At 43.8% G+C, this 24981-nt stretch overlaps 1 protein-coding gene across 1 annotated transcript in view; it reads left to right on the forward strand.

Annotated features, from left to right (window-relative positions):
- LOC137540937 (polycystin-1-like) overlaps positions 1-24981 on the forward strand; it is a 228347-nt gene that overhangs the window by 65150 nt on the left and 138216 nt on the right. Inside the window, exons 15-21 of the mRNA XM_068262113.1 lie at positions 2636-2783; positions 4887-5140; positions 5975-6730; positions 14624-14755; positions 16691-16866; positions 18220-18347; positions 18430-22070. Coding sequence (XP_068118214.1) covers positions 2636-2783; positions 4887-5140; positions 5975-6730; positions 14624-14755; positions 16691-16866; positions 18220-18347; positions 18430-22070 — 5235 coding nt within the window. The remainder of the gene's footprint in view (positions 1-2635; positions 2784-4886; positions 5141-5974; positions 6731-14623; positions 14756-16690; positions 16867-18219; positions 18348-18429; positions 22071-24981) is intronic.

A 24981-nucleotide genomic window follows, 5' to 3' on the forward strand; every position in this document is an offset into this window, starting at 1 on the left:
CACCACTGCTGCCCACCTACCCACCACTGCTACCCACCTACCCACCACTGCTACCCACCACTGCTGCCCACCTACGCACCACTGCTGCCCACCTACCCACCACTGCTGCCCACCTACCCACCAGGCTACCCAGCAGGCTGCCCACCTACTCACCAGGCTACCCAGCAGGCTGCCCACCTATCCACCACTGCTGCCCACCTACCCACCACTGCTACCCAGCAGGCTGCCCACCTACCCACCAGGCTACCCAGCAGGCTCGCCACCTACCCACCACTGCTGCCCCCCTACCCACCAGGCTACCCACCAGGCTACCCACCTATCCACCACTGCTGCCCACCTACCCACCAGGCTGCCCACCTACCCACCAGGCTACCCAGCAGGCTGCCCACCTACCCACCACTGCTGCCCCCCTACCCACCACTGCTACCCAGCAGGCTGCCCACCTACCCACTAGGCAATCAGGCTGCTCACCCTTCACCACCTACCCACCAGGCTATCAGCGTGACAACACTCAAATCTGCTACCGACATTGTGTATTTTGTGGTCAGATCTGCTACCGACATTGTGTATTTTGTGGTCAGATTAACTGCCAACATCGTGTATTTTGTGGTCAGTTTAACTACCGATATTGTGTATTTTGTGGTGAAATCTGGTGCTGACATTGTGTATGTTCTGGTCAAATGTGCCGCAAGATTGAATGATTTTTTTCTGGTCAAATCTGCCGACATGATTGAATGTATTTTCTTGTGAAATCTGCTCACATAACGTGTAATGTCTGGTGAAATTTTCTCGCATTACGTGTATTTTATGTTGAAAGCTTCTGACATTTTGTGTATTTTCTGAAGAAAAGCTGCGCAATGATGTGAATTTTCTGGAGAAAGGTTGACTAAAACTTGGGTGCACTTTTAAATTAGCTCCGCCCCATCCGGTCATAGCTACACCCATTTTTCGCCGCTTCGCGCGCCGCAGGTGGTGTACCGTGGGTGGGGGGGTGTCTTTCAATACCTAGCACCGGGTGTCAAATGCCCTAGCTACGCCACTGCCCCAGACACTGCACCGGCCCTGGTCTGAGGGGGGATTCTGGGCAGCTGTAATCCCCCCCCCCTGCGTTTGCCTATGAGAGGGGCGGGCTTGGTCCCACCCCAAAACTAGCTTCCATAAAACCAGGATGCATACAAGGAGGGGCAGTCCTCCCCTGTGTACCATCACCTGATCAAGCCAGCCAGAGGACCATGTGGCTGGCGGCCATTTTCCTGAACTGAAACAAAGTACATTTTCTATGTGCCCGGATTTTCCCAGAAAGGACATATTTCCACGAACTTAAGTATCCGTATTTACTTCCATTTTTATTTCATACTGTGCTATTATTTGTCTCTATAATTGTTGATTTTAACGATTTTCTGTATGTATTAATTATTTATATTGCTTTTATAATAAACGACGCGAGCATCATTTATTTGTCCGGCTACACCTATTATTCAGCCACACAAACTGAACCCTGGCTTCTGAGGAGTCGCTACTATTGTTGATAGCTAGATAAAATAGTGTGTTTAACCGTTTTCTATTTGCAGGTCTAGAGTCAGCCAGTCAGTGGGTTCCTCTGTCCCATTAGAACAGAGGTGGTGGCAGTTATACCCGGAAATAGTGTGTAATTTGTATTACCGTAACTCACAGGCTCCCTTCTAGTCCGTCTGCTGCCAAAATCCCAGCGGTTTCTGTGCACCGATTGCGACTACAGATTGCATGGTCTGTGTGCTGAAACTGATTGGGAGGCATTGTGCGGTCCGGCCATTAGGGGCCCTGTGACAGTGCTTGGCAGCGTTTGGGATCTTTGTGTTGTGCTGAAAATATCTCAGATAGCGCTATCAAATTAGCCCTGTTGAGAAACTAACTAATTCGTTGGTTGTAGCTGAATGCAATATATTCTTTATATATACAGAGAGACTGTGTAGCCAGTACCCCTCCCCAAAAGTTTTATTTTATTTGGCTTGAAAATGTCCGGGAACTACAAGACCATGTGCCAAGCAGATCTGGCAAATCTTTGTCAAACGCGGGGCATTGACACCTTCCGCAAGAACAAACAGGACATGATAACAGACTTGTATCAATGGGATACTCAGCAACTGCGGGGAGCGGGACATGTCCACTGAGGTGGATCCCAGCCCATCTGACTCAAGTGCGGTCTGGCCACTAGGGGCCCTGTGACAGTTCCCTCAATACCCTTCCGGTCCAATCTGTTTTGCTTCTATAAAGTCTGCACAATCCAACTGGGTTGCAGGGCATTGCGCATGCAATGTTCCGGGCCGCGTGCATTTTCCATCGTGCTCCCATAGCTGGGATCTTTCTGTGCAAGTGCAGTTACAGTCTTAGTAAACTGAGCATACGCAGAGTGCTCACAGACATGAGAGCGCGTGAAAATAGGTCACACAGACGTTCGTGTGTTCAGGACTTTTGCAATTGTCATTTACCATGTAGGGGCAGAGGGAAGTGAGGGGGCCCAGTAGGGACCCAAACATTTCTGATGACGGCCCTGACAGTATGAATGAACACCACAGTTATCTTATTTCTTTGTATGTTATTCATCATCAGTACAGCGAAACCGTCCTCATGTTCTTTCCACAATATTCCTCTATAGGTGATGGTATTTCCTGGCCTCTGGTTCAGCCACGCGGGATCTCTTCTCGCTATGGATTTTGGGGTTCAGCCTCTACATCGTGAGCTGCTGGTGAGAATCCAGATCCTGCGACCCTTCTGCAGCCCAGAGCAGCACTTGCTCCCACCAGGTAAGACTAGCCAAATGGGAGAAGAAAGATGTGTAGATCTATGCAGGACATTTTCTGCAAACAAATTATTATTATTGATTTATAAAGCGCTAACATATTCCGTGGCACTGCAATAAGTAAGAAATGATGGGGTATATAATAATACAGACGATGGTGTACACCAATAAACAAAATACAGAATCGATACAAAATACAGAAATGGCAATTTCAGTGACAAAAGTAACATGATGAATAAACTTTATAAAGAATTCCAAAACACAAAACGGTGAGAGAGCCCTGCCCTTGCAAACTTACAATCTAAAGCAGTGATCTGCAAACTACAAGTCCCACAATGCATTTGCCTTTATGAATCATGACTGTGGCGGTGTGGGACTTGTAGTGTCTTAACAGCTGGAGAGCCAAGTTTACAGATCACTGATCTAAAGGAATGAGGGGGAACAAGAGGCTGGGCAGTATACAATAAACATACTTAAAGGCTGTGTGTTTTTAGGATATCTAGTAGGAGTGCTACTTGGCCTTAGCAAAAAGGGGAAATGGCCTAAGTTAGAGTGTATGCTTGTTGGAAAAAGTGAGTTTTGAGAGAGAGTTTAAAGATATAAATGGTTGAAGAGTGATGGATTTGTTGTGGAAGGGCATTCCAGAGGAGGGGTGAAGCACGTGTGAAATCTTGTATACATGAATGCGAGGAGGTAATTCTAAAGGAAGATAATATAAGGTCATGTGCAGATCTGAGATTGCGATTGGGTTGGTATCTGGAAACTAGTGAGGAGATGTACAGGGAAGAGAGATTGTGGAGAGCTTTGTAGGTTAGGGTTAAGCGTTTAAACTGCATCCTCTGGTTAATTGGTAGCCAATAAAGAGCTTGACAGAGAGGAGCAGCTAAGCATAACATCATTTCCCTTATAGTTTGTGTTATGAGACTGGAAAGGGTATGACCACAGTTTGCAGGAAATACTGAGGCTGGGGCCAAAAATATAGTGCAGTAATGTTTATGGCAAAGCCTCCTATTTACAGCATGCATGCAATGAGACTATAATACGACAAAATAGTGTTCACACAGAGCCGGGACACCAAAGTGCCGCCCCTCCATCCCTCCCACCCCATCCGTCACACACTGATAGCTATTAGAGTAAGAGGCGCCCCAGGGCCCCCAACACCTTAATCTCTAGTTATCTGGCTTGCAGTCACTGCTATGTATCCCCTTTCCTTATTTCTCTCTGCTTCAAACCCAATAGGGGTCTTTGCTGAGTGAGTTGAGCGCCCCTTCCTACACTGCGCCCTGTGGCTGGAGCCTCTCTCGCCTCTGCCTCAGCCTGGCCCTGACCTCCAATCTATCTAACCTACTAATGTACACACAAGAACTATATACAAATTTACACCTATACAACCAAGCGCAGTACAAAGGAAGCAGGCATGAAACATCAGGACAGAATACCAGAATACCAGGTTTGACAACAGGCCAGCAGATACAGGTAAACATCAAAGAACAGATTCAGGAGTGTCCAGAGACTCCTGTTACACAGCACAAAGTTCTGGCAACCCTAAAGGGCATACGAGGTGAAAAAGAGCAGCAATCATTCCTTACCTGGGGCTTCTTCCAGCCCTTAGATGTCTTCTGAGTCTCCTGCTGCAGCTCCGGTGCTCCCCACTGGCTGCCTGTGAAGCTTGCTGACCCGTCGTCAGTTTGGCGCTTCTGCGACTGCACAGACACAGACGACTTTGGGTGCTTACTGCGCCTGCACAGTTATTCTGCAGAGGACCTCTCTGTGATAGGCCAGCTCAGTGGCACAGGTAGGAGTAGAGTACTTCTTAGGCCACACTTTAAAGCTCCTCCCACCCACAGATGACGCAGTCTCTTAGCGGTCTTTGCAAAGGTAGAAAACTGCCATGGAAGTTTTTAAAAAAGGACGTAGCTAACCAACAAAACTTGGATTTTAAGCCACAAGTGGTATGTTTTTGGACATTTTCCTGCTACTCTGTTGTAACCTCTGCTGCCTGTGCTGATAGTGTGGGCGTTATCTTTACACCAGAGGTCCCCTTTAAAGATATCTTATTAATATGACAGGCATAGTATGTTTGATTTGTTTTCTTTTCTTTTTATAGGTTGTGTGGTCCTTTGGTCTCCATATGCTACCTGCCATCCCCAGCCGCACTGTAACACCACAGGTGACTGTCCCAGCGGGAAACAGTGGTGTCCATTAAGCGAGACCTGCCTCAGCCTCAACCAACCCTGCAGCACTTATGGCTCCAAGCATTATGCCCACCCTCCACGATACAGAGGGATTCCTCCATCATATTCTCCCATTGCTGATATCCCTCTACATCTCAGTCCTGACTCCAAGAAACGAAACATACAAGTAAGTTTGCCGCAAGTGTCACTGTATGAGGGTACAGGATTATGATAACCGGGGATCACAGTGGCAACATCATTTTCTGGTCTTTGTGACGTCAAAAAAACACAGAGGCTGTCATTTATTGCTGAATCTGATCCTCTATACTATTTTTCAGCTCCCTCGGTTAAAATATGTATGCAGATCAGAATCTCATCCTCGACCCCACCGTTGCCACGCACAGACTCTCTGACCCAGAGGCGTATCTTCAGGGGTGCTGATCAAATCTGATTGGAGAGAAATCTGTTGGCTACCCATACACCTCGAGCCGATTCCTGATCAATTTAAAATCTTATGGGTATTGGCTTTGTGACGCCACCTCTTCCACTGCCCCCCAACAAATGTTTTATGTGCCCCCCGGTACCTGTACGCCATTACTGTCATGCACCTGATTGAGAAGGCCAGCCTGAGATTTCCCAGCATGTCCAATCGATACATGCGACCAATTTCAGGTTGAAATTGGTCAAATCATCTATCGGGCATTCTCTTGTTGGCACCGATTTTCATCCAATTTTATAATAATTATTGGATCGGATGGTCGGCAGACAGATCTATGGCCACCTTTAGAGTTCCCTCACCTACAACAACCTTTTACGATCATTTTTGACGTTGGTAGTAAGAAGAAATAACAGTGATGCATGGGCCTGATAACTATTCCCCACCTCCACCCCTTGTGTGTATACAGTAGAGGCTGGTCCCATCACACTCTCTGGAGCCATCAGTGGAAAAACAATGCACAATTTGATATTGGTGATGATGATGGTGACCACGAAGATGACTAAGGGGATGTTTCTTTTGCAGGTCCAGTTGTCCCACTTGTCGCACTCTGTATACCCCGAAGATGTCATCTCCATACAGCACACGGGAGATAAAGGATCTTTTATGCGTTGTGCCTCTAGTTTGGATTCGCCTTGGAGACAGACATACGCCAGCATGACAAACCAAGGTTGGCTGGAGGACACTTTTGTGCTAGATTTTGCCACCTGGGTTGACAATGTAGTCTGTGATCTTCAGGTGCTCTACGGCTCAGAACTGCAAAGCCTTGTGGTCTCTCCACTGTTGGGTGGTTTTCAGGAAGAAGGAACATACTCACTCAGTGCTGTTGTGAGCAATGGAATTAGCTCAGCTGCTGCCAGTTGTGATGTGACTGTTCTGAGTCCCGTTAGTGAATTACAGGTTATTTACCCAGCCCTTGGCCCAGACTCTTTGCATGTGGTCACTCAAGATCCCAAACTAGTGGTCCTTAGTGCTCGGAGCTCCAGTCCAGCTCGTGTTCAGTGGTCAATGATGGAGCAAAGTGGGGAAGCATTGTTGCAGCCGACGTGTCCATCTAATTTATCATCTTCACTGATGATTTGCACCGCAACCCCCGCAGACGTTGGTTTTGCCTGGATGTGGTTACATTTCGACCAGCCACAAGTTAGTACGTTTACCATGGTGGTGTCCAACGAGGTCAGTGCTGTGAATCTCAGTGTGCCAATCCATTCCCATGATGCCATCCAAGAACTTCGTATTCATTCTAATGGACCTGATCACATTATATTAAACCAGACAAGGGTGAGTGCCTGTGTCCAAATCTTTCGTTGTGAAGACTGTTTTGTCCTCCAAAGCTTTAAAGTGTACCTGTAGAGAAAAAACTGCCAAATTTAGATACTTATCTCAGATAATTTAAAGGCTACTACCGTCCATCTCTACCTCACCATTCCAGTGCTGGGTCCCCCCAAACCTATTGACAAGGGCTTATCGACACTGCGCAGTTGCAGGCAGCTTGTGTCCATGCATTACCATGGAGCCAATCAGGCTCTGCTTTTTCCGTGCTACTGTGCACGCTTAAGCTGTCCTGCACCTGCGCTGCACAGTGCAGCCATGCACATTCACATAAAGTAGCTTCCAGAGGGTCCCGGCAAGAAGAGGTGGATGCAGATCTTCCAGAGGCTTCCTTCTACAGAGGTAAGGATCTCACCTCTGCCCCCATTAAACTAACAGTTTTGCTTTAATATCCTAGCTTACCCTCCTGGATTTTGTTTTGGTAGTATGGTTGAGGGGTGGCAGGAAATTTGGGCACATGAGGCAAGTGGACAAAAAGGGTGCCTCCATTCACTCCCATAATAAATATTGTTTGATGGGCGCCGAACAGGAAAAAAAGGGCGGCCAGAGATTATTAATGTTTTCAAACTGCGCTTGTGATTATTTAACCATTTGCCGCATCCTGACTTATTAAATGTCCTGTTTGAGCCTGTTAATGGCAACAGGACATTTTAATAAGTCGCGCATTCCCGCCGCCGCTCCGCACGTGTGCTCGCCACTCCCGCTGCCATTTCCATCGGGATTCCATGTTCAGCGATGGGGGAAGATCACAATGCCTGGAATAAATGGACGTGACCGTGATCAGCAGCCAAGTCCATTCATAAAACAATTTATTTATTAATGACCTAGTAGATGCAGTAGTGAGCAATGTTGCTATTTTTGCAGATGATACAAAATTGTGCAGAATCATCAACTCTCAGGAAGATAGTGTCATATTGCAACAGGATCTGGATAGGATGGCTATATGGGCACATACATGGCAGATGAAATTCAATGTTGACAAATGTAAGGTCATGCATTTTGGACGTACTAATGGTCTAGCACCATACAAAATAAATGGGATACAGTTGGGGACATCAAACTTGGAGAAGGACTTAGGAGTACTCATTGACAACAAGTTAAATAATCGTACTCAATGCCAAGCAGCTGCAGCTAAAGCTAACAAAATTTTGGGATGCATTAAAAGGGAAATAAAAACTCGAGATGCTAGCATAATATTGCCCCTGTTTAACTCTCTAGTAAGGCCACATCTGGAATATGGAATTCAGTTCTGGGCACCACATTACAAAAAAGATATTGCAGTTTTAGAGCAGGTGCAGAGACGAGCAACAAAATTGATGCGTGGGATGGAAGGTCTCACTTATCGAGAAAGGTTAGATAAACTGGGTTTATTTAGTCTAGAGAAAAGACGCCTTAGAGGGGATCTAATTAACATGTATAAATACATCAGAGGGCAATATAATACCTTGGCGGATGAGCTTTTTGTCCCTAGGCCTTCTCAAAGGACTAGAGGACATGATCTGCGCATGGAGGAAAAACGTTTTAACCATTTATTTAGGAAAGGGTTCTTTACAGTAAGAGTGATTAAGATGTGGAATGCATTGCCACAGGAAGTCGTTATGGCAAACTCTATACCTGCATGTAAATGGGGCTTAGAGGCTTTCCTTGCGTTGAAAGATATCCATGGCTACAATTACTAGGTAATGCCTAATGATGTTGATCCAGGGATCTTATCTGATTGCCATCTGGAGTCGGGAAGGAATTTTTCCCTTTAGGGGCTAATTGAACCATGCCTTGTAAGGGTTTTTTCGCCTTCCTCTGGATCAACAGGGATATGTGAGGGAGCAGGCTGGTGTTGTACTTTATACTGGTTGAACTCGATGGACGTATGTCTTTTTTCAACCAAAATAACTATGTAACTATGTAACTATGTAACAGGAAACCGTCACAGCAACAAGTTGAATGTAAAAAAAGTGAACACTTCCTATAACCCGGGAAAGTGTTCACTAGCACCATCTTGTGGCCAATATGTAAAATTACACATACATGCACATACATGCATACACAATATTAGTAAAATTAATAACTTACACTTCCAAAATTTACTACCCACAGAAAGCCTAATTGGTGGCGAAAAAAATGAGGTATAATTTTCTTGTGTTAAGTAGTAATAAAGTTATTAGGGAATAAAAGGGAGGAGCACTGACAAGTGAAAATTGCTCTGGTCCATTAGGGAAAAAACCTTGGGGATGAACTGGTTAAGTTTACAAAATGCGCCCGTGACGAATAACGTTTACAAAAATACTAAACAAATTTATCATATTTAACTAAAATGTTATTTAAAATGTTATCCCTTAAAAACATTATTATTCACATAATAAAGTGATCAGTACGTAAATTATAATATATTTTTTACAGTCACTAATTGTAAAACATTACCCACACAATAAAGCTATCATTAAGTGGGGTTTTAGGGTTAGGCACCAGCAGGGGGGATTTAGGGTTAGGCACCAGCAGGGGGTCTTTAGGGTTAGGCACCACCAGGGGGTCTTAGGGTTAGGCACCACCAAGGAGGTTTTAGGGTTAGACGCCACCAGGGGGGTCTTAGGGTTAGGCACCACCAGGGGAGATTTAGGGTTAGGCACCACCAGGGGAGATTTAGGGTTAGGCACCACCAGGGGGGTCTTAGGGTTAGGCACCACCAGGGGGGTCTTAGGGTTAGGCACCACCAGGGTGGTCTAAGGGTTAGGGATAGGTACAGGGAGCGTTCTGTGTGAGAGTAGGGTTAGGTTTAGTTATAGTAAAATGTTAGTAATATTTACTAATGTTTTACAACAGTTATTACGAACGTACTTATATGTTTTATTCATCGGTATAAACAATATTTTCAGATTTTATTACATGAAGAAACGATAAAACAGGGAAGATTATTGTTTTTACAATTTGCGATTTCCTATACATTATTAAATGTTTTTTAATTTGTAAAACATTATTGAAAACGAAATACAACACAATATTTTTATAAACGCTATTACCACTTATCGTTTACACCACGCGCCCTTTTTCCCGACGCATTTTTTGTGTGAGGGTGAGGAGGAGGCCCTGTCATTACTCTCACAATGTTCATATTTGATGCAGTTATTACACGAAAATTCACTTAGGTAGAGCCAGTCATGTGACTTATAGGGACCAAAAAGCCTTCTTAAAAAAGAAAAAAAAAGTAATGCTAAACAAAATTTGCCTTCTTAAAAAGAACCACAGGCATAAAAAAATAAAGCAAATACTCACCTGAGGATAGTTAAGCCTCTGGATACTCTCAGGGCTTGCGCTACCATAGAGGCAAAGGGGGCAATTGCCCAGGGCCCTGACCTCTGCTGAGGCCCCCGCAGCGCTACATTCTGCCTGCTACATTCTGCCTGCTCCCCCCGCTCGCACTGCTCCCCGAGGCCGTGCAAGTATAATAGCAGCCATAATTACCTATTGGTCACGGCAGGTGAGCGGACGGGCAGCTGCTGCACTCTGAGACACGCTGTCTCCCTCTCACTCTATGACCCGGCCCGTGTGTACACATGACACGCCGGGTCATAGAGTGGGAGGGAGACAGTGTGTCTTAGAGGGCAGTCACTGCCCGTCCGCTCACCCGCCGGGACTAATAGGTAATTATGGCTGCTATTATACTAACAGGGCCCCGGAGAGCAGAGGGGTAGTGGGGGGGGGGGGGGGGGTGGCGGGGGTCATCGCTACAGTTTGCCCCAGGGCCACAGGGCCCCTTAAACCGGCCCTGGATCTTCTATAGGCTTTCCAGGCTGTCCACTGGTCCTCCACCGCTGCCTCCTTAACATCGAGACTGCACTCCACTTCTGACACAAGTGTGGCTGTGCTGCTGCATCCATGTGAGCAAGGGCAGGCTCGTGGCTGAAGAGGAGCGTGGCCCTGATGTGCTTACTGACAAGCCCTTGTGGGTAAACCCAACTGTCCACGATCAGCGACAGAGCACCGGAGGAAGCGTGAGACCCCTCTATAGGATCCAGAGGCTTTTTATTATTATTATTATTTTAGGTAAGTATGTATTTTCATACCTGAGGTTTGCCTTAGGTACACTTTAAACAGAAGGTATTTGTAATAGTTCAGCCTTATTTAAGTCAGAATTCTCTCCCATGATGCATCACTGCTGAATATGCAAATCATCCCTTTGTGTCCCTGACAGCCAGACACCAGTGTTCCTAATTGGCCTGTTAATTTTATCGAGCCATACTCCATATTCACTCGCAGGCCTAAAGTAATGCATTATGGGGGTAAGTTGTTAATACGCTAAATATTTGCATATACCTTGGGTTTTAGAAAGGCAGCATTGTTTTTGACCAATGTTAAAACGTATAGGCATTAGTATTGGCTCCATGTTCTTATTGAAATCCAGTCGTGGAGTGTCCACATTAATGAGAAATTTAAATGCAAAATTGAACTTCATCCCAATCAGTAGTTTATACTCCCTTACTCAAAAGAAATATGTCGCTTTTCACAAATAGATCATCAGGGTGTCTATGTGGCTGATATTTAAGTGAAAACCCTCCCAAAGTGTGATGTCATTGCCACGGCTACTACTGTTTCCTGTCTGTGAACCTCAAAGCATTGTGGGAGATATACAGTGTGTGTGTGTGTGTGTGTGTATATATATATATATATAATTTATTTATTTTTTTTTACAGTGGGATGTGAAAGTTTGGGCAACCTTGTTAACCTGCCTGGCGTTCTGATTCCCGCGGAACGCTTTTTGCAATTTTTTTTTAAATATATCATGTAGCTAACCTAGCGCTAGCTACATGATTCCCCCCTCCCTGCGGCGTCCCTCCCACCCCTCCGATCTCCGCCGGCGCAATCACCCATCCGGAAATCCCGTTCTGAACGAGATTTCCAGGAGGGCTTCCCCCGTCGCCATGACGACGCACGTCGTGACGTCATCGACGTCACGGGGAGACCCGATCCAACCCTTCAGCGCTGCCTGCCACTGATTGGCCAGGCAGCGCACGGGGTCTCGCCTGGGGGGGCCCTGCATCGCGGCCGGTAGCAGCGGATCTGCGGTGGGCGGCTGCGATCGGACACAACACGCAGCAAGCAAAGTGCTTGCTGCGTGTTTTAAAAAAAAATTATTCAAATTGGCCCAGCGGGGCCTGAGCGGTGACCTCTGGCGTCTCTGGACGAGCCTAGCTCGTCCAGAACGCTAGGGAGGTTAATCGGCATGATTTTCCTGTATAAATCGTTGGTTGTTAAGATAAAAAATATCAGTTAAATATATCATATAGGAGACACACACAGTGATATTTGAGAAGTTAAATTAAGTTTATTGGATTTACATTAAGTGTGCAATAATTGTTTAAACAAAATTAGGCTGGTGAATAAATTTGGGCACCACAAAAAAAAAAAATTAAATTAATATTTAGTAGATCCTCCTCTTGCAGAAATTACAGCCTCTAAACGCTTCCTGTAGGTTCCAATGAGAGTCTGGATTCTGGTTGAAGGTATTTTGGACCTTTCCTCTTTACAAAACATCTCTCGTTCATTCAGGTTTGATGGCTTCCGTGCATGGACAGCTCTCTTTAACTCACACCACAGATTTTCGATTATATTCAGGTCTCGAGACAGGACATTGTACTTGTTCCTCTGCATGAATGACTTAGTGGATTTTGACCAGTGTTTAGGGTCATTGTCTTGTTGAAAGATCCAGCCCCAACGCAGCTTCAGTTTTGTCACCGATTCCTGGACATTGTCTCCAGAATCTGCTGTTACTGAGTGGAATCCATGCGTCCCTCAACTTTAACAAGATTCCCAGTCCCTGCACTGGCCCCACAGCCCCACAGCATGATGGAACCACCACCATATTTTAGTGAAGATAGCAGGTAGTTTTTTCTGGAATGCTGTGTTGTTTTTCCTCCATGCATAACGCCCCTTGTTATGCCCAAATAACTACATTTTAGTTTCATCAGTCCACAGGACGTTATTCCAAAATGAAGCTGACTTGTCCAAAAATTGTGCTTTAGCATACCTCAAGCAGCTCTATTTGTGCTGTGGGCGGAGAAAAGGCTTCCTCTGCATCACTCTGGCATACAGCATCTCCTTGTGTAAAGTGTGCCGATGGTTGAACGATGCACAGTGACTCCATCTGCAGCAAAATGATGTTGTAGGTCTTTGGTGCTGGTCTGTGGGTTGACTCTGACTGTTCTCACCATTCATCGCTTCTGTTTATCTGAGAGTTTTCTTGGGTTGCCACTTTAAAACTTAAAGAGGAACTCCAGTGAAAATAATGTAATAAAAAAGTGCTTCATTTTTACAATAATTATGTATAAATGATTTAGTCAGTTTTCGCCCATTGTAAAATCTTTTAAATCCCTGATTTATATTCTGACATTTATCCCATGGTGACATTTTTACTGCTGGCAACTGGTAGCTGCTGTATGCTGTATTGGCAGTTGGAAACAGCTGTAAACCGCTATTTCCCACAAGGCAACAAGGTTCACAGACATGAAACTGCCAGAAGTACCTCGGTACTCAGAGCTTCTTGTGGGAGGGGTTTCACCACAATATCAGTCATACAGCGCCCCGATGGTCTGTTTGTGAAAATGAATAGATTTCTCATGTAAAAGGGTGTATCAACTACTGATTGGGATTAAGTTCAATTCTTGGAGTTTCTCTTTAACTTGAACTGAGCCTGTGGTCTTCCATTTCCTCAATATGTTCCTAACTGTGGAAACAGACAGCTGAAATCTCTGAGACAGCTTTATGTATCCTTCCCCTAAACTATGATGGTGAACAATCTTTGTCTTCAGGTCATTTGAGAGTTGTTTTGAGACCCCCATGTTGCTACAAAATGAAGAGAACGGAAACTTACAATTGACCCCCTTAAATACTCTTTCTCATAATTGGATTCACCTGTGTATGTAGGTCAGGGGTTACTGAGCTTACCAAGCCAATTTGAGTTCCAATAATTAGTTCTAAAGGTTTTGGAATCAATAAAATGACAACAGTGCCCAGATTTATGCACCTGCCTAATTTTTATTTAAACAATTATTGAGCACTTTCTGTAAATCCAATAAACTTCATTTCACTTCTCAAATATCACTCTGTGTGTCTCCTATATGATATATTTAACTGACATTTTTTATTGTAACGACCAACGATTTATACAGGAAAACCATGATGATTAACAAGGTTGCCCAAACTTTTGCATCCCACTGTATATGGGAGCAGCCCCTTCGATCACAGGGGGGCCCTGAGCTGTGGGGACCCCACAGACTAACCTTCTAAGTAACTAACTAACCAGGGGACTATACTGAAGATCAGGTGTTTTTGTAGATACATGTGTTATGGGTGTGAGGATGATGATGGCCATACTTGTGTCATGACCAGATGGGCCCCCAGGCTGTGAAGGGGGGGCAGGGGAAGGAGTGTGAACATGGAAGGAGGGGTTCCCATCAAAGTTTCAGTAGAGGGCCCCATGAATTGTAGTTACGCCACTGATATACAGTATGCACAACATTTTAGCTTATCACATTATTAGTGGGCGTGTTTATAGATAAGGGCAATTGGTGCTGTCCGTTTTTGTTTTTTTTATGCCTACCAGCAGATACTGACCTGAAGGCTCAAAGAACATGAAAACATTACACCGCAAGTATCCATCATTTCTTGATAAATCTCCTATTTTTTAACTTCTCACTTTGCAACGTCTACGTCTTGATTTATTTTTTTGTTTCCCTTACTACTATCTTTTTAGTACTATATTTTAGTAAAGTTGCTCTGTAAACTGATTCCACTTTCCCCATTCCTACAGAAATGTTACCCACTTCCCATTCCTCCTCTGTCTCATCTCAGGTCTTCACTGCTGAACTGGCTCATGGATCTTCAGTGGTATTCACATGGATCATGGATGACAATGAAGGATTCTCATACAAGGGGACACGTTATATGGTGACATTTAGGACTCCGGGTGTTTATCGGATGAGGGTAAGGTCATGCTTTGCCTTGATTTTCACTTCTTAATCATTTTTATTGGAACGATAATAAAATACATAAAGCAAAGAGCCTAGAGAAAATGGCTAAAATGTGAACATTCGATACAGCGTAAAGAGACTCTGAAGTGAGCCTAAATTCCCATTTTTAACTAGTATTTATGCAAAGCACTATAGGCAATGCTAAACCGCCGCATCCCCGCAGCCAAACGAGGGGTTTATACCCCTCAAATCCCCTCTGCTATGTCCGGAGAGCGCTTCCTCATAGAGTCAGAGCTTAAGGCTGTAGCTCTGCCTTTGGGGTGTCAATCCCAGCTGATCGCCGCCTCTCCCCGCCCCTCTCAATCTGCCTTCACTGAGAGGGTCGGGGGAGAGGTGGAGATCCGCGGGCAGATTGACGCGCATGAAGGCAGAGCTGCAGCTCAAAGCTCTGCCTCCCGGGGCACCAAATTCACGACCAAGAAAGTCGTGGATTTTGCAGAGGGGATTTGGGGGGTATAAACCCCTCGTTTTGCCACAAGGATGCAGCGGTTTAACATTACCTATAGTGCTTTACATAAATATTAGTTAAAAACGGGAATTTAGACTCACTTCAGAGTCTCTTTAAAGTCACCGGGAATCGATTAAAAAGAAAAAATCAGCCAGATACTAACGTAAGGAGGGGGAAGGCTCTGGGTCCTATAGCTCCTCTCCCGGTGCCCTCGTTGCAGCAGCAGCTCCCCCATTTAAATTTCCGCCGTGAGGGACTTCGGAAGTCTGTAGGAACCGAGTCCTCTCCAAAAGACAGGTGGCTCCATACTGCTTATGCACGAGAGAGGGCGCTTGCACGTGCGCAGTATGGAGCAGCCCGTCCTCAGGAACACTCTGGCTCCCGAAGACTTCCAAAGCCTCCTTGGGTGGCAGACTCAGCAATATTTGACCAAATTGTTAGAATACTGCTTTAGGGGAGCCAGCGCAGGAATGAGGGGAGGACTGGGAAGGCTCTATAGGACCCAGAGCCTTCCCTCTCCATAGGTAATTATCTGGCTGTTGTTTTATTGATTCCCATTTACTTTAAAGACAAAAAAATATATATTTTTCAAAAAGACCTTATAGTTTTTGAAAGAAATTGGTTTTAAAAATGCAAAGGAAAAATGGGTTTCAAACTCAGAAAAATGACTGTTTAAAAACCATTTTCCTTTGCATTTTTGTTTAAATCGATTTTCTCAAAAACTACAAGATCTTTTTGAAAAGTTTTACAAGCCCTATTGCCACTATTCCCCTTAATAAATATATCACATTTGGTGATTAAGGGCCCGTTTCCACTTTAGCGGCGCTGCTTCTGCGAGACGCGCGGCTGCTCTTCCGGGTCAGCGGGATCGCAGGCGAATCCCATGAGCCGTGCCATGCACGGCTATGAGAATCGCAGCCTCCCAAGCAAATTCTGCGGGGGGGGAATTCCGGCCGAATTGCTACCGCAAGCGATTCGGCCGGTGGCGTCATTCACACCTATGGCAGAGTTTCCCCGTGCGATTCATGTGCGGGGAAACTCTGCGGAATCGCGGCGGTTTCCCCGATAGTGGAAACGGTCCCTAAAGCATGTATATGGGCTTTGCTATCCACATCTAAAATCTGCATGAAATTACATAAAATCATGGAATTACGGTTTCTGGTTATGTTTGCAAACAAAATTGATTAAGTTGTACCCGAAATTTTGCATGACGATTCGGCATTGTAATTGTGAATGATCACATGAAATTACGATTATGAGAAATTTGTGCTCATCAGTAATCATTGCTGCCTCCTGCTGTGATATAAGAGCATGAGCGCCCTATTAAGCAAGGATCTGTGATCAACGTTCAGCCCATCACAGAGCCTAATGCACATGTATAGCTACAGTAAGAGTTGCTGCTTTGATGTCTTCAGTAATTTGTCTTTCTTCTCCTCTCAGCTTGTAGCACAGAACCCCATCAGTTTTCAGGAGACGGAGATGCTTCTACAGGTGGAAGGAACTCTACCTCCACCGAAAGCTGAGCTGCTCAGTTCCTCCACATTGGTTCTGGTGTCTGAGACCCAAACACTAACTCTGAGGATGCAGGTGGCACGCTCGTCTAATGTGACAATAAGGTGACCTGTGTTATGTGTCTTTATGTCACGGTATACCATTGTAAACAGTTATGAACACTAGTTAAGTTGAAGCAGCAGGGGCAGCCATATTATCCCAGGAAAAAAAACAACACATATAGCAGTAGATAAATACTTGTTATACTTACATTACACATGTATTCTACTCTCCACGTTTTGATTTCAGTGAATTTATATAGTAAATAAAGAGATAACTGTTTCAGGCATTTTCCATCTTAACTGCCTCTAACTGGAGCCAATCCTGATGTCATTTCCTCCATTACTCTTTTTTTCTCTCTTAGAAACTGCAGTCATATCTACCTTCCTTAGTAAACACATGTGAGCACAGCATAGATCACGCTTCAGCAGCTTCTCCCTTCTCAGTCTTGTGTTACACTGAACTTCCCTCAGCCAATCAGTGAGGAGCAGGAACGTAGGAGAGGAGATAGCAAGCTTCCCTATCGTTGGCAATGTACCAAATAGAACCAGGCTGACTGCGATTACTTTATTACAGCAGAAACATTTATGATTATATTGGAATGCTTGCAATGCAGACTGCATAATAAACACAGAGCAGCGGGTAAATGGAATTTAATTTTATGGCTGACAATCCCGCTTTAATAAATATAGTAGTAGCTACGATGGCTGAGAGTACCTAGTCAGTGTGTGCAGCAGGAAGCAGCGTGATAAGATCAGCTTATATACATGTCTAAACAGGCGAGTTTTATTGGTCTGTTTGAAGGGTCAGAGAGTTAGAATTCCAAAAGTGGAGAGATGTTTGTGAGAAGTCCTGGTAGAAGCATAGCAAAAGCTATAGCATCTGCTATATGGCCCATAAGCAGGGGGAATCACATTACTGTGTCCACCTGCTGTACCTACTCTATATTGTACCTAATTTTGTATTGTAGCATCAGCCGAGAGGATGCTATTGCTCAAGTGTGCCTTGGCCTCGAGCCCCATCAAAACGTATGTTTTTACCGTAGCTATGCCTGTGAGCCCTCAATGTGAGAGAATGAGGAGATTATCAAGGTTGTGGACAGGAGAAGGTCTTGGTTGCAGTTAGAGTGTTATCTAGAAGATAGTGAGGAAATGTATGGAAGAGGAAAACTGTAGAGAATGTGTGCAGTGATTTTTTTTTTTATCTAGATTTGTTTTTTTTTGTTTGTTTCTTAAGTGCTGCAATTAAAACATGACTGTTATTTATACTGTATATCAATAAACAAAAAAAATTGAACCCCTATTGAATATTGTTGGATCATCAGATATCCTACTCAGTCTTTCCCCATCACTTCACAAGTGCCTACAGCAATTTACTTACATGCACAATGTACGTATTGTCTTCTACTATCTCTACAGGTGGGACTTTGGAGATGGCAGCCCAGTCCTAAACAGAACTTTCAGTGCTCCAAATGAGAATACCCAAAACAATAAAGACTTCCTGGTCACGTTCAATGCTACAGAGAGCCATATGTATGACAAAGAAGGTGAGTAGAAGAAGGCACGAAGCTATTCTGTAAATTGGAGCTTTGCGAAGGAATATCTAAGACTGCTTTCCTTTTATTACAGGACATCATCAAATAACAGTGTCACTCTACAACAATGGCTTCAAGATCACACAGTCATTGCAGACACAAGTTGTCCATCAGCTCTCCAGCTTAATCCTGAAAGTAGACCGTTCTACTTTTGAAGTACATAAGAAGACAATGTTTCACGTTATATGCCTACCTTCCCCTTTTGGTGTGATGGTCACTTGGAATTTTGGTGATGAGTCCGAAACTCTCCAAAGCAAAGAGATACAAATGCAACACGTCTACAACTCACCCAGAACATACAATGTAACCGCTACTGCCTCGAATGGGCGGAGCACAGTAACAAAATCAATGATGGTGACCATTGAGGAAAGAATTGAAGGTCTGCAAGTTGTGAGCAATGGACCAACGGAACTGGGAGCAAAAACACAAATAAACTGTTCACTTACCCAGGGTACCGATGTGATATGGGACATCCATATGGGGGATGGCATATCTTACCTGAATCATTCAGAGTCCTCGGTCATCCACATATACACCCAAAGTGGCAATTTTACCGTTACAGCACTCGCTAGAAACTCTTTAAGCTCCATCAACGGTTCCATTATTGTAGAGATTGTCAGGATACACGTCATGGACGTACTCCCGGAAGTTGTTGCTAGCCATGCTAACACCATGCTTATTGCAAGACTTACAATACCCCCCACCTTGTTTAGCTTCAGCTGGGATTTTGGAGATGGTACCCCAGTGGTTATTGTGCAAGGGAAAGCAGAGGTGTGGCACAGCTACGTAGTTCCCGGCAAACATACACTGAAACTTTGGGTGGGTGGACAAACTGCAAGCAATACTATTAATAAAGTGATTACAGTGGAAGATCAGATTAGTGCAGCTACCATTAGTGCATCAGCTTCTGCTGTTAATGTGTCTCAGATGATCCATTTCCATGCTTCAGTGCATCCACCACCAGATCCAGCCCACCATTACTGGTATGAATGGGATTTTAATCTTGGAACATTGCCCTTGAATAATTCCTCACCAGATGTTAGCTGGGCTTACGATTCTGAAGGTAACTACAGCATCACAATGACGGTGGGGAATCAAGTCAGCCAGTACAGAGCACAATCTTATGTCATCGTTCAGCAATCAGTTACCTCTGTTTCTATAGAGTGTGATGGTGGAGATGTTATTCCAGGTGGTACTGCAGTGCTATTCCGTGCAATCATCAGCCCAAATGTCTCTGCAGACTTTCTTTGGGATTTTGGTGATTTTTCCTTTGCTGGGTTTGGACAAAATGTCTCACACACATTCTATCTGTCAGGTAATGTAACCATCAGAGTCCTGGCCAAAAACAACGTAAGCCATCACCAAGCCTCTGTCACCTTGTATGTGCAAGACCTAATCAAAATGTTGGATCTTCATGCTGACCACGTATTAGCTAAGACTACACAAAGAGTTAATTTCTTTACATCCCTGTCTAGTGGAAACAGGGTGGAGTATTTGTGGTCAATGTGTAGGTCATGTCCTTTTCTGAGTGGACCTTCAAATGTTTCCCACATATTCTCTGATCCAGGAGACTATCAAGTCAGTGTGAAGGCACAAAATGTAGTAAGCTCTGCAGAGGCAAGTGTTATGGTAGAGGTCCAGGAACCATTAGAAGGTGTCATCATAAGTCAAGAAAACCCAGAGGTGGCAGGTTATGCTGACCTTACTGAACTTCTCACCCTCACAGCTCATGTGGTCAAAGGCTCCAATCTTACCTTTCGTTGGGTGTTGTGGCCAGGGCCAAGAAAAAGCAGCAACTCATCTATTTCCTTATACCCAACTCAGCTTGGAGAATTATCAGCAGAAGTTTGGGTGGAGAACGCCCTGGGGGCTGGATATGCCCACATACAGCTTAAAATCTTGGACAGAGTAAAAGGTGCTTCTATACGGACACCTACAAGCTTTGTTACAGTTGGTACTTCAGTGAATGCAACCATTTTTGTAGAGTCTGGCAGTGAGCTGCAATATTACTGGAATTTTGATGAGGGCTCAATAATAGTAAACCATCAAAACCAGTCAGTGACTTTTAAGTTCCTCACCCCAGGCTTAAAGACCATTAGAGTTACAGTGTCCAATGCTTTAGGTGCAACAACTGCATCAATGAAGATTACTGTGCAAGAAGTTGTGTCTAATCTCAGCATTGGCATTGAAGGCGTGTACAATTCTCAAGCAGTTTTGACAAACAAGAGTATTTTATTTTGGGGCTCAGTAGTACAGGGCACAGACATGAGGTGGAAATGGACAGTGTCTGAATTGGATGAGGTATTCACGTACACTACTCAGAATGCTTCACACATTTTCAGGAAACCCGGTCAGTACTGGTTGAATCTTCAGGCTTGGAACTTGGTGGCCAATGCTACTACATCGCGTTTATTGCTTGTGCAGGATGCAATAAGTGGTTTTATAGTCAACACAGAGAAGAACATCTTCTGCCTGGGGCAGGAGGTCAACTTTTGTCCTAGTGTCTATCAAGGCACAAATGTGACCTTTACATTAATAATCCCTGAATTGAACCTCTCTCAAAATATCAGTGGTAAATGTGGACACTTTTATTTCCCTTCTTCTGGTGTATTTAAAGTTTTTGCCATTGCATATAACCTAGTCAGTAGAGCCAGATTTAACCACAGCATCCAAATCCTGGAGAGTGAAAATGGACTGATGGTGAAAGGTGTTCCCTCTGCTTACCCAGTGAATCAAACTCTGCAGTTAACTGCCTCTCTAGAATCTGAAGATTCCACCAGATTTCAATGGACCTTTCAACAAGCCGATCAGCCTGAATATACGATTACTGGTCAAATGGTAGAATTCACTTGTCTCAAGACTGGAACTCTCCATGTCCTGCTCAATGTGAGCAACCCATCATGTTCCTACTTGTGGACATCATCAATCACCATTCAATCACCGGTGACCAAAGTTCTCCTACACAGCAGCAGAAAAGAGGTTTTCCTGAATGAGTGTGTTACCTTTCTTGCAGTTACATCTGATGGGTCAGACTTACATTTCCACTGGACCATTGAGGGCAATGGGAAAAATATTACAAATTTAGACAATTTGTTTGAATATTGCTACAACCAGGAAGGAAATTTTGTGACTCAAGTTACTGCTTTTAATTTTGTAAGTCGAGTCTCTGCTCAGTCAACAGTGACCGTTAGGGCACTGCAATGTGCACAGCCAAATGTTGAGTTTCAAGAACCTCCAGTGTTTTTGTACAGGGCCTTTGGTGGTAACTTTGAAATTAGTGCAGATCTTAAGGCATGCACTAAATACAGGGCAGTACACCGGTGGCAGATCTATAAAGGGACCAATTGTTTTGATGACTTACTAGTCCTTCCCAAATTGGACACATTCAAAACTCTGCTGACCATCCCAGGACGCACACTGTACATAGGATTCTACTGTTTGCTGTTCTCCATAACTTTTGAAGGGACACCACTGTCTAATAATGTTACACATATATTTGAAGTTAGACATAGTCCACTGGTTGCCAACATACATGGAGGCTCAAGACGAACCTGGTCAGTAGACACTGACTTTACTTTGGATGGAACAGAATCTTTTGATCCTGACATAGAGGATGGACAGAATGATACAGGCATCCAGTTTGAATGGCACGTGGAACTACTGGAAAAGGAGGAGGTGAGAATGCAGAGACAGTTCCTAAAGAGCAGATCCAGTTGGTCTCAGAGAATTCTTGTAGAGGGTGTTTAATTGGCCTGAGATTGTTCTTGAAGAGAGAGGCTAATATAGGTCTTATTGTTCTTGAACAAAGCATCTCATTATTCTGAGATGGTTTTTGAAGGAAAAATCGAATTGCTCTGTGATAGTTTAATTGAGATCCAACCCAACAGTTCTTGAAGAGAGTGTTTTATTGACTTGTGATATTTTTTGAATTGAGGTCTGATTAGTGCAAGATAGTTCCTTAAGAAAGAGTCTTATAACCCTACAAAACTCACCAAAAGATGGTATCACTTGTGTGCTACTGTAATTCATGAGGGTTCACACGATGCAACTGTGTATCAGATCGGCATTCGGCAGGTCATAATCATATTGATAATTTTCAACATAAATGATCTGCTCCTGATCAATAACATGGTCTGTTTTTGCAGTATTGTTATGAACATCGATCCTCGATCAGAAACAGATCAGACATGTCAAAAATTATTGAGTCAACCCGTTGCATTGTGTGTATCAGGCATAAGTGAGATTTGGTTGGTTTGAGGTTTTAAAGTGAAATTCTAAAAAGGTTTAAACAGTTCTTGAAGGGATGGTGATTGGTTTATTGGTCTAATTCTTGTAAAGAGGTTTGATTAGCCTTAGATAGTTATTAGTATGAGGCATTTCATGGAGTGGGTCTAATTGATCTGATACTTTGCATTTTTTAGGATGTCTTACTGCTTGTATATAGCTCTTGAACAGAGAGTTTTATTGGACTGTGATAGTTCTTCAAGAGGGGTATTAGGCTTTGGCAATTCTTGAAGATACTGTGATTTTTTAAAGGGAGCGGGAGGGTCTTATTGATCTGATGCTCTGTACTTTTTAAAGGCTGTTTCTTACTGCTCTGATATATTTATGTAAGTTCGTATTGGATTGGCTTAGGAATTGGGATAGGTCTTGAAGACAGGTCTGATTGATTTTTTTAAAGGGAGGGTCCAGTTAGTGTGAGGCAATTTCTAAAGAGAGGGTCCAATTGGTCTGATACCATTATTCACAAAGGGAGAGTCTTGCTGATTTCCTTGGTCAGAGATAGTTCACTCTTGAAGAATGGGTCTTACTGACATCATAGGAGGGTTACTAAGCCCTGTTGAAAAATATATTGTTCTGCAATGTCTGAGGAACGGAGACCATCCACAAATACTAAGTTAATCTTACAGATTGTAAATGCCCTATATTGTAAACAATCATAGATGTTTTGATAACTTTTCACAATTGGTCTTCTGTATGGTTTTCAATTAAAATGTCAGTTGAGGTGCCCACTAACGATTCAATCTTTATTGTACAATTTCACCAAATGTATGGAGTAGAAGGGTAAGCTAAGTTGAAGCAGGTGGTTTTGGCATGCCGGAGCTGGGTGCCACTATAGCACTACTGCTATAGAGCGCACCCCGTGCAAGGGTAATTCCGTCAGACTCCAAATTACTTTTCCCTCTCAAGTTGCTACGACTCGGAGGGGGAATAGTATTTAACCCCGCTGGGAATATGAGATGCAGCAAGGCTTACCCTGCGCCCAACTCACTGGCAGTAATTACTGTATATACAGTTTATCTATAAAGGAACACGCGCTTAAAAACGGTGGATACTTTTATTCCATAAATTTCTCATAAAATCTAAAATACATAGCACACCCACAAATCCAACATTTGTCCAATCCACACACACTATACACTTGCCAATCACACCCAGAGTCAATCTCTCAGGAGCTTAATTACAAATCAATCAAAAATGGATCACAGGGCGGTGTAATCTATAAAGCCTATGTGGACAACAATAAAGGCTATCCTATTAGTCATATGTGATCAAAAATATCAATTCCAATGGTAATCCAAAAAATGGGGTAGTGTTTCCAGTCCCATATAAAACGTTTTGCTCAACTTAAAAATCTGAAAAAATGGCAATCTTAGAATATTCAGTCCGCATCAAGTAAAGTCCATTTCCCTTGTGAATATTGACAATGAAGTATACAGTGACTTGAATCCTTTAAAATATAGCCGTGTAGTATAAGCGAATTGCAACAGAATACCTTTGTAAAGCACGCTCCTCTCCCGGTCTTACAAGTTGTATACGCCGCCGGGTGCTTCAGAGCTCCTTCCCCGTTCAGCTCCTGGCGTTGGTTGGTCGCATACGTCACTTCCTGCTGCCAGGTCCAGCGTGACGCTCGCTCTCTCTTCCAATCCGCTGCAAGCTGTTACTTCTGGTGACGTCACCTAAAAGCTGTAGGAACTTTATTTGTATTCAGATGGCCGCTAAGCGCTATCGCGGCCAGCCAAGCTCCTAGACGCTTTAAAAACGTGATAAAGTCCTAAAAATAACCTCATGGCCGCGATAGCGGGAATGAACGGCAAAGGAGCTCTGAAGCACCCGGCGGCGTATACAACTTGTAAGACCGGGAGAGGAGCGTGCTTTACAAAGGTATTCTGTTGCAATTCGCCTATACTACACGGCTATATTTTAAAGGATTCAAGTCACTGTATACTTCATTGTCAATATTCACAAGGGAAATGGACTTTACTTGATGCGGACTGAATATTCTGAGATTGCCATTTTTTCCGATTTTTAAGTTGAGCAAAACGTTTTATATGGGACTGGAAACACTACCCCATTTTTTGGATAATTATTGGAATTGATATTTTTGATCACATATGACTAATAGGATAGCCTTTATTGTTGTCCACATAGGCTTTATAGATTACACCGCCCTGTGATCCATTTTTGATTGATTTGTAATTAAGCTCCTGAGAGATTGAATCTGGGTGTGATTGGCAAGTGCATAGTGTGTGTGGATTGGACAAATGTTGGATTTGTGGGTGTGCTATGTATTTTAGATTTTATG

This window comes from Hyperolius riggenbachi, chromosome 12 (genome assembly GCF_040937935.1).
Source record: "Hyperolius riggenbachi isolate aHypRig1 chromosome 12, aHypRig1.pri, whole genome shotgun sequence".
NCBI lineage: Eukaryota > Metazoa > Chordata > Amphibia > Anura > Hyperoliidae > Hyperolius > Hyperolius riggenbachi.